Raw genomic sequence first — 9350 nt, 5'->3', positions numbered from 1 at the left:
CCGCCATCAATACCCTGAGGCTGACCAGGGAGGATGGGACGAGGTCACCAGGGAGTGCAGTGCATGACGAATGTGGCATTTGGCTTCAGCATTAAGGCCAGCGCCTCCCCGGGAGGACCCCGTGTGGCCCCCCAGGTCCCTCCTGCTGTTGTGCCGCTGTGGGCCCCTCTGTCCACAGAGGCCGTGCTCGCTGGGTCTCTGCCTCCACGGGGCTGGCTTAAAGTGCTAGGTGCCTGGGACGGAGGCTGGGGCTGCCCGAGTTCTGCAGGCGATGCCCACGCCATCCCCGAAGGGCTCTTATTTGAGGATGTAGTTAATGAGCAGCTGACACGCCAGGAACATGCAGAGCAGGAACCACGAGCGGGGACTGTGCAAGAGGCCCGGGGCCGGTGCCTGCCTGGCCTGTGCCGTGGAGCTCAGCACGGCCGAGAGATGCCTGGAATGATAGGGCACCGCAGTTCAGCGGGGGCCAGCCCAGGCAGGATGGCACATCCCTGCCCCGGGGTGCAAATGCGGGGGGACGGACCCAGGGCACAGTGGCTGCACTGCGCTTCCTGGGCACACATTCCGGGTGTGGGGGGGTCAAGGCTGGGGGAGCTGGGCCTCTTACATCCTCCCTCCCACCTCCATTGTTATGGGCTGAACTGTGTCCCCCAAAGTCCTCTGTTGGAATCCTGACCCCCAGCGCCCCAGAATGCAACTGTATTTGGAGATGTGACCTTTAAAGAGGTGAATAAAGTAAAATGCGGCCACTAGGATGGGCCCTAATCCCGTAGGACTGCTGTCCTTATAAGAAGAGGAGGTCAGGACACAGACACACACAGAGGGACGACCCCGTGAGGACCAGGGAGAAGACGGCCGTCTACACGCCGAGGAGAGGCCTCAGGAGGAACCAGCCCTGCACTGATCTTGGACTTCCAGCCTCCAGGACTGGGAGAGGTAAATGTCTGTGGTTGAAGCTGCTTCCCTGTGGTACTCTGTATGGCAGCCCAGGAAACCCAGAGCCCCGCCCTGGACTCTGACGTCAGTGTGTGTCTGGACCTCAGCAGAAGCTTCCGGTGGTTCTCCCAGCCACCCGCCTGGCAACTAGTTTCCTCCTGTGGTGCTAGATGGCCACCCCGACCCTCCCGGCTCCCACGGCCTCTGGGTTCAGCTCCACCATCTCCGCCCCCTCACCTGACTCGCCCTTCTCCTGGCAGCAGCCCACCTGTGGTGCCCTCTGCTCTCAGTGCTGGCCTCTGCTCTCCCCCTTTGCAGCTCCTCCCTGCCCACCTGCATCCTCCTCCAGGAAGCCCTCCCTGACCGTGGAGACAGCATTCCTCTCCCTCTCTCAGCCCCACACAGCCTGCAGTGGAGTGGGGTGCTAAAAAGGTGTGAAATGCCTCTATGCCACATATGGGTGGGTCACAGGCATGAAATTCTAGGCTTCCGAGGGCGGCTCCGATGCTAACAGCTGGTTAAGTGCTTGCTGGGTGCCAGGCACAGAGCTCAGCCCTCTGCTCCATCCTCTTCCCGCCCCAGGGCCACTGCTGTCACCCCAGTTCACAGATGGGGAGACCGAGGCAGGGACAGCCCGAGGTCCCACAGGCCGGGAGTCCTGCAGCCCTGCTGGAGCCGGGAGCCTGGCTCTGGGGCAGAGCTGGCAAGCAGGGCTCTGCCTCCTGGTGCCGGCAAATAGAGTGTGTTCCCAGTCTTCCCCGAGATGACTCACCCAGCTGTTCCTGAGGACCCACTATTCTTGGAGCTGGGGCCACCGCGGGGCGGTAGGAGGCATCCTCGGGGGAGCCGGTGCTGGCAGCACCTCCTTCCAGCTTCTGTCTGCTCCACCCGCCACAAGCACGGGCAGCCCTGCCCTGGTTCACCTGGACTCCATCAAGCCCCCGCCAGACCCAGCATCCTCCTTGCCAGCTCAGCCTGTTCACACGCCGCGTTCTGCCCTGCCCGCCCCTCGCAGAGGGCAGAACCCAGGAGGTCCCCTGTCCTCCTCGCCCAGTAGCCGGACCGGCTGAAGTCCTGAGGGTTCTAGCGCAAGTGACAGTGCAGGTGAACGCCTGCCCTCACCCCCCGCCGGCTCTGGCTCTCCTGCTCTCTGACCCGGAGCCCCGGCTGGACCCCCGAGCATGGCCCACCTATGTAGCTCCTGCTGGGCCTCCCGGATGGACAGGATCCCCTCGTGCAGCAACTGCAGCCGCCACGCTTCCTTCCCACACCGAGGGCACGGGCTCTCGCAGCCTGGGACGCAGGACCCGGGGGACAAGGGAACACGGGGTGGGGGGGAGAAGTGAGGATGAGCGGGGATGTCTGGGGAGCCGGCAGGTGGGGTCGTGGGGCCGTGTCCCACCTCACAGGAGCCTTCAGTTGAAGCTAATAACACAGGGAGGTGGTGCCGAGGGATGTTTCCAGAGGGAACCCCGGGCTCCGCTGGCCTCTGATTCGCCCAGAGGCGGGAACCAAGCTGGGGAGACAGGCACGCCCTTGAGGGCAGGGGGCAGAGAGGCAGGAGCCAATCCGGGGAGTCACAGACAGATGGACAGGTCACAGCCCCGCCCCTCGCTCTGGCCCCCGCCCCCTGAGTGCAGACTCGGGAGCCCTGCCCCCTCTCACACCCCCCTCTGCCCTTCGGCTTCTCTGTCCTCCCGCCCTGAAGAGGGCCTGGCCCCGGAGGGCTCACCGGGAGCGAAGTCACGGTCCTCCTCCTCGTCAGAGAGCTCTGGGCAGGACTCGGGCGTGGAGCCGCTGCTCTCGGTGGCCTGGCTGTGGCCAGATGGCTGGTCGCTGGCCTTGCGGAGCCGCCGGTCGGGGCCAGACCCCTGGAGGGAGATGGAGCGGCTGTGGCCGGGAGCTCACCCACACCCACCGCACCCTCGTGCGCCCGCCGTGCCCTCGGGGACCTGCTGGGGTGTCGCTGGCCTTGGGGACGTGGTGGGCTTATGCCAGGGCAGCTCCAGAGGAGGTGGCCGGCAGAGGAGGGAACTGCTGGCTCAGGGTGCACAGAGGAGGTCTGGCCCTGGCCTGCCTGGACTGGAGCCTCACTCCCCCCCGGGCCTCAGGGTCCTCAGGGGTAATGCAGATTGCTGGCCCCTCTGCGGCGGCCTGGGGACCGTCACGAGGTCCTGCCCAGTACATGCGGAGATGATGGGGGTGGGGCCAGGGACCCGCTCAGTGTGTGAGCTGAGGGCTCCCCCATCATGGAGGGACCCCCAGGCTGGCCGGCCTCAAACAAGCCCCCTGAGTACAGGAGTGGCCAGGTGACAGCAGGCCTGTGTCCAACAGACAGGCCCAGGATGGTGCCTGGACGCTCTGCATTAGGGCCCTGTGGCTCTGATGTGTATCATTGATGGGGGGGTGGGGTCAGCGATGGGGGTGGGGTCAGTGCTGGGGGGTGGGGTCGGCGATGGGGTGGGGTCAGTGCTGGGGGGTAGGGTCAGCGATGGGAGGTGCAGACAGAGATGGAGGGTGGGGCAGTCCACCCAGGTGGACTTTGCTGCAGGGACAGGTTTTGGGGTTTGGTGGGGCCTGAGCCGACTAGAAAGGCTTAAGTGAAGGAGGAGGATGCAGAGGGGCGTCAGGTGGACACGTGTGCGAGGGGCTGGGGCCATCTGGTCGAGGTCGAGGGGCCGCGGAATGTGGCGGAAGGGTGGGTGGGACACACGTGGCTAGTGAGATACTGTGGCCCCTGTTTGCTGGGAAAATTGGGGCCCCTGGGCAAGATGGGGAGTCCGTCCCTCCCTGCCCCGGGTGGGCCGTGCCCCCCGGCCGTGTGCACCGTGGGTGCCTAGCTGGCGTAGTGTGTGCTGTTCCACACGTGGAACCTGCCCACGTGGTGGGGGCCACTCCAGGCTTCCCTCAAAAGGCACCTCTGTCTGGAGCTCTCCTTCCTCGTGTCTCCTGGAAGCTCCCACCTGCCCTCCCCCGCACCTCCCACCCTCTCTCCCACACTTTTGAGGCCCAGGCATCTGGGTAAATGCGCCGTCTCCTGCTCCTACTTGGGCGAGTCCCTGGGCTGCCCAGAGCCTCTGTTTCTTCATCTGTGGAATGGGATAGCATGCTGCCCGCACCGCAGAGGGCGGCTCTGGGGGTTGATGGGCCAGGACCATACACCCTGGCACAGTGCCCTGAACACCAGGGTGCCCTGGGAACTGAGCGTCCTGCAAATCCAGGCGTCCAGGCCCCATGCTGGGCAGGGAAGGGCAGGACAGGGATGCAGGGGGATGCCAGAGGAGACCCTGCTAGGATGTGGGTCAGAGTGTGCCAGGGTGGGGGACCCAGAGGAGGGGGGCCAGGCAGGTGGGTGTGAGGGTGGGCATGGGGCCACACCTGGAGGGACCCAGCAGGGGCCCTGGGGGTGGTGCTGACCTGGTGCCTGGGCCCCGGGCTGCCCAGGAAGGTGGTCTGGCGGGCCATGGTCTCCCGCTGCAGGGTGTGCAGGACCCCGTCTTGCTCAAACTGGGCAATGTCCTTCAGGGGGTCCCAGGGGCTGTGGCTGGAGGGTCCAGAGAGTGTCTGTTGGCAGGGGCGGTGGCCCTCGGAGTGAGGGGGCCCCAGCCCGGCCCAGCCCTCAGCCTCCCAGCAGGACCGGAGACCCCCAGGGGAGTGACCGTTGCCTGCACCTGTGTGCAGCCCCTGTGTGACCCTCCCTCCCCATCACCCAGGGCCAGGATGGTGGGGGTCTGCTACCCAGCCCACCGCGGGGCCCAGGCCGCTGTCTGCCAGCACTCACTCCTCGTATCGGTAGCGCCACTCCTGGGTGGTGGGGTCCAGGTGGAACAGCTGCGGCGTCCAGGGCACCAGGTTCTGCTGGCGCTCTCGGGCCTGATGCCGCTGTGCCTCCTCCAGGGCAAACTTCTCCTGTGTGGCTTTGTGCTGGTCACCCTCGCTGATGGCCCTGGTGACGTGCTGCCAGAGCCTGCGAGCGGAGCACACGTTCTGAGCGGGGGGACCTGGGCAGTCCCGTCCCCTCACACTAGAGGGGAGCCTCAGAGCAACCTCCGCTTGATTGCCTCCAGTGACAGGGAGCTCACTGCCTCTCAGGGTGCCCGGGTCTCCTGGGCTGGACGCACACCTGCCACCAGCAGGGCCCTCCCTGTGGACTGCAGGTCATCTGCCCCGGAGCCTGCTCTTCCCCAGGCCTCCCCTGCTCTCTCTCCAGCTGCCCACAGCTGGATGTGTCCTCTGCCAAGAAAGGTCCACTCAGGTCCATCCTCCCTGCCACAGACATCCAGGGGACGTGCACCCAGGAGACAGCAGCTGCCGGCCCGGCCACCCCAGCCGTGGGCAGGGGTCCTGCGGCGCCCGGGCCTTACCTCTCTGACTCCAGCTCTGTCTGCTCCTCCAAAGGCACCGTGTGGCGCTTCAGCCGCTGCCCGCGGACCTCCTCGCTCGGGTTCCAGAAGAGCTCGGCGCCTCCTCTGCCCTCCTCCTTGATGAACACTTCCCTGTCCTGCCCCAGACAGCCGGGCAGGTCAGAGGTACCGGCCGTGGCCTCTGCTGCCCCCGGGCCCACCCGCGCCTGCCCGGAGGCGGCCTCTCACCCAGTGTCCCGTGAGCCGCGCCAGGACCTCCTCGCCCGACGTGATCTTCCCGGAGATCTGGTTGATGCTCGTGCTGCCGCCGAAGAAGGGCTGTGGGGACACACCCGAGATGATGCCCTTACAACGCCGGTGAGGTCCCCTCGTGGAGCTGGGGAGGAGGGGCCCCTTCCTCATGGGTGGGCGGGAGGTGAGCTCCCGGCCCCAGTGCATGGGGGGCCGGCTGGGACGGGACTGAAGCTGGAGGTGGCCACGCTCGCCCACGGTCCAGCCTGAGCTCAAGGGTGCTGGGTTCCTGCCAGGGCTTTGTGCCCCGTGGTGGGGAAGGGGCCTGGGCCTGTCCTAGCTCTGCTGTGTGGCCTGTGGGCAGCCCCTTCCCCTCTCCGAGCCCCGCTGTGCTACAGGGAAGCCAGGAGCTGCTTGTCCATGTGCACCTGCTCAGGAAACCATCCCTGGGGCACTGAGAGGGCAAGAGGGGGCCACCCAAGGCCTTGCCTCTCCCCGGCCCAAGCCCCACGCCCCCCAAGGCCCCTGGGTGGCCGAGGTGCTGTGGCCAGTGCTACCTTGAGCTTGAATTCCAGTTCAGCCTGGAAGTTGTTCTTCTCACACTCGACGGTCACTCTGCCGCCCAGCTCCATGGTCATGGTGCCGTAGAGAATGCCTGGAACACAGCCGCATTGAGGGGTCAGGGCCACCCCCTGGCCAGCCGAGTCCCCAGACCTCTACTGAGTCCTGACCCAGCAACACTGAGCCGGGGAGGCCCCTATCAGGGCCCGGAGGGCGAGACGGGAGCAGGGAGGGGGCAGGCGCTCTGGGGGCAGTGCTGCCAGGAGGGGGAGAATCTCGTTAGGTGAGCAGGGCCCGTGACCGGGCCTGATTCCGCAGTGACCAGCTCCCTGCATCGAACGGGGTCTCTGGCCCCAGGGCCTTTGCTCATGCGAGTTGCTAAGTCTGGGAGACACCCCCACCCTTTACTAGGTCACCTCCTCCAGCAGCCCCTGTTCCAGGCTCCCAGGAGCCCCACTGCCCCCGGGAGACCCTCGTCAAGGCCTGTCACTCCGCTCCGCAGATCCTGCCCCGATGTGGGTGCCTGCATCTTCCCTGCTCACTGCTGCGCCCAGGACGGGCCCACGTGGTTTTATTTTTTTTTTAACTTAATACATATATTTTTTAATTACTGAAGGAAAGCATGAGTCTTCTATTTCTGGTCTTATGGAGGGCTTACTCTAAAAGAAAAAAAGAAATGAGGGAAGGAAGGAAGGAAGGAGAAGGAAGGAAGAAAGGATCATTCTCACTTGAAAACACTTAGAGATGTGGGATAAAATAAGTCTTTCAAAAATTAAAAAAACAGGGCTTCCCTGGTGGCGCAGTGGTTGAGAGTCCGCCTGCCGATGCAGGGGACGCGGGTTCGTGCCCCGGTCTGGGAAGATCCCACGTGCCGCGGAGCGGCTGGGCCCGTGAGCCATGGCCGCTGAGCCTGCGCGTCCGGAGCCTGTCCTCCGCAACGGGAGAGGCCACAACAGTGAGAGGCCCGCGTAACGCATAAAAAAAAAAAAAAAAAAAAAAAAAATTAAAAAAACAGACTTCCCTGGTGGCTCAGTGGTTAAGAATCCACCTACCAATGCAGGGGACATGGGTTCGAGCCCTGGTCCAGGAAGATCACAGATGCTGCGGAACAGCTAAGCCCATGAGCCACAACTACTGAGCCTGTGCTCTAGAGCCCACAAGCCACAACTACTGAAGCCCGCGTGCCTAGAGGCCGTGCTCCACAACAAGAGAAGACACCGCAGTGAGAAGCCCATGCACCGCAACCAAGAGTAGCCTCCGCTTGCCGCAACTAGAGAAAGCCTGCGTGCTGCAACTAGAGAAAGCCAGCACGCAGCAACGAAGATCCAACGCAGCCAAAAATAAATAAATAAATAACTTTATTTAAAAAAAAAAAAGATTTAGCACTAATTAAAAAAAAATTTAAAAAGACAAGCTAATTGAAATTGCAAAAAGGCTGGAATCACCCCCCAATTCCCCTGTGCACAGGGTGGAAAAGCTACATGGAAGGGAGTCGGGCCTCTGAGCTGCTCTGGTGTCTCTCCAGGACACACCAACGCAGAGTGAGAGAAGCAGCTGCAGGGCCGGGTGTGCAGGGCCCGATTCTCTACTGCGGAGGGTGGGGGAGGAGGTCTGAGAGACCCTAGAACTGTCTATACCTTGTTATGTAGTTTTGACTTTGGAACCAGGTACATATTTCATTTACAAAATTATTTTAAAAATGAAGTTAAAAGAACAATTCCTAAAAATCCAAAGTGAAATGAAACAAAAGACCAGAGTGGGCGTGATCCCAGAGGGGTATATCTGATGACCTTACAGATCCCAGAGGGATCTACTCAGGACAAGAAGCACAGACATCACAGCCCACGCTGCCTTCAGCCATCGCCCTGTTGGTGGTGGGGCTGAGTGTCACTCTGAGTGCTGTGTGTGCTAGGACAAAAAGCGAGCGTGGCGAGGTCACGGAAAGTGGCTTTCCGGCGTGGGGGGAGACATTTCACGTGTGAGGTGAATGGGGCGTTAAAAGACCGGCCGTCTTGAATCTGGATTGGAAATGTCAGTGTGAACTCACCTGTTTTAATCGTAAAAAAAAAAAAAAAAAAAAAAGATTCTATCTTCAGCTCACTGGACGAAAGCCCTAGAAACGATGATCAAACCACTCGTAGGAAGCAGACCTCGCCTCCAGACAACGGTGTCTAAGTACCATTTCCTGCTGGCAGGAACCTGGGTCTCCCAGGAGCAATGCCCGATTCAAGGTGTAGGGCAGGAGACGTCAGGGTCTCCCGGGGTCACAGCAAAAGGAGGCAGGCCACTTGGGCTGGGTACAGAGGACACAGGGGCCAATCTGAGGGCTCCCGCTGGCCAACAAGGCACAAGGAGCATGGAATGTTCTAGCTGGAATGTTCCGAGTCGATCATGCATGTTCTGATCAGATAATACTCAAAGCAACAACGACCTCACCAAGGATCCCCTTTGGAGGAGCCAGGGGCAAGGGAAGGAAAACTCATGACTATTTTGAAGAGCTCTGGCATTTATCCTACAGGTACTGGCCTAGCGGGTAAGCACGTGGTAGGCGAGGGCGACTTTCTCTTCGCAGGAGGCTGCCTGCTGGCTGGATGAAGGAGCGATGGACCGTCACCAGGTTGGAGGGACCAGGAGCTGAGAATCCACGTCACTTAAGATCACAGACGTGGAGCCAACCCGACGTCACGAGCCCCACGGCAGGAGGACGGGAAGCCACCTACTGTTGTCTTGTTGGAAAAACTGTGCCTGAAAAGCGATCAGACCTCCAGGGATGAGGTCAGCTTCCAGTTTACAGAGAATACGTTCAACTACACCACGGACACAGCCAGTACGTCCAGACTAGAGGAAACCCCACAAGAAAATGACCTTATTCCTTCCACAAATACAGTGCAAGGGAAAGAAGGGTCAAGGTTCACACCAAGCACAAAGTGTGACCCTTCTCTGGAATCCTGTTCAAACAAGTGAATCGTAACATACGTGTGTATGTACGTATGTAAACACACATTTATTTATGACAATCAGAGCACATTGAACACTGACTGTATACCTCATGGTATTAGGGAAAGAGCCTTGAGTTTTGTTTTTTTTTGTTTTTTTTTTTTAATTTTTGGTGTAATGATAGTCCCGTGGTTGTGGTTAAGAAGGGGATTCCTTATCTTTTAGCGACACTATGAAACGCAGAGATGACGTGATATCTGCGGTCTACTTCAAATGAATGAGGTGGGAGGCGTGTGGGGATAAAGGAAACGACTGGTG

General features: G+C 61.2%; 1 protein-coding gene across 2 annotated transcripts in view; it reads right to left on the bottom strand.

Moving 5' to 3' along the window:
• Positions 1-297: 297 nt before the first annotated feature.
• The window catches only part of OSBPL5 (oxysterol binding protein like 5), a 28302-nt gene continuing 19249 nt past the window's right edge, over positions 298-9350 (bottom strand). For both annotated transcript variants that reach the window (XM_065881666.1, XM_065881667.1), the window contains 8 exons: positions 6092-6189; positions 5532-5621; positions 5304-5440; positions 4721-4906; positions 4357-4483; positions 2672-2810; positions 2130-2232; positions 298-436 (listed from right to left, as the gene is read on the bottom strand). In XM_065881666.1, the coding sequence (XP_065737738.1) occupies positions 298-436; positions 2130-2232; positions 2672-2810; positions 4357-4483; positions 4721-4906; positions 5304-5440; positions 5532-5621; positions 6092-6189 (1019 nt within the window). The remainder of the gene's footprint in view (positions 437-2129; positions 2233-2671; positions 2811-4356; positions 4484-4720; positions 4907-5303; positions 5441-5531; positions 5622-6091; positions 6190-9350) is intronic.

Source organism: Phocoena phocoena, chromosome 8 (assembly GCF_963924675.1).
Source record: "Phocoena phocoena chromosome 8, mPhoPho1.1, whole genome shotgun sequence".
NCBI lineage: Eukaryota > Metazoa > Chordata > Mammalia > Artiodactyla > Phocoenidae > Phocoena > Phocoena phocoena.
The sequence above is the reverse complement of the archived record's forward strand: the minus strand, read 5'-3'. Positions and strand labels throughout refer to the sequence as shown.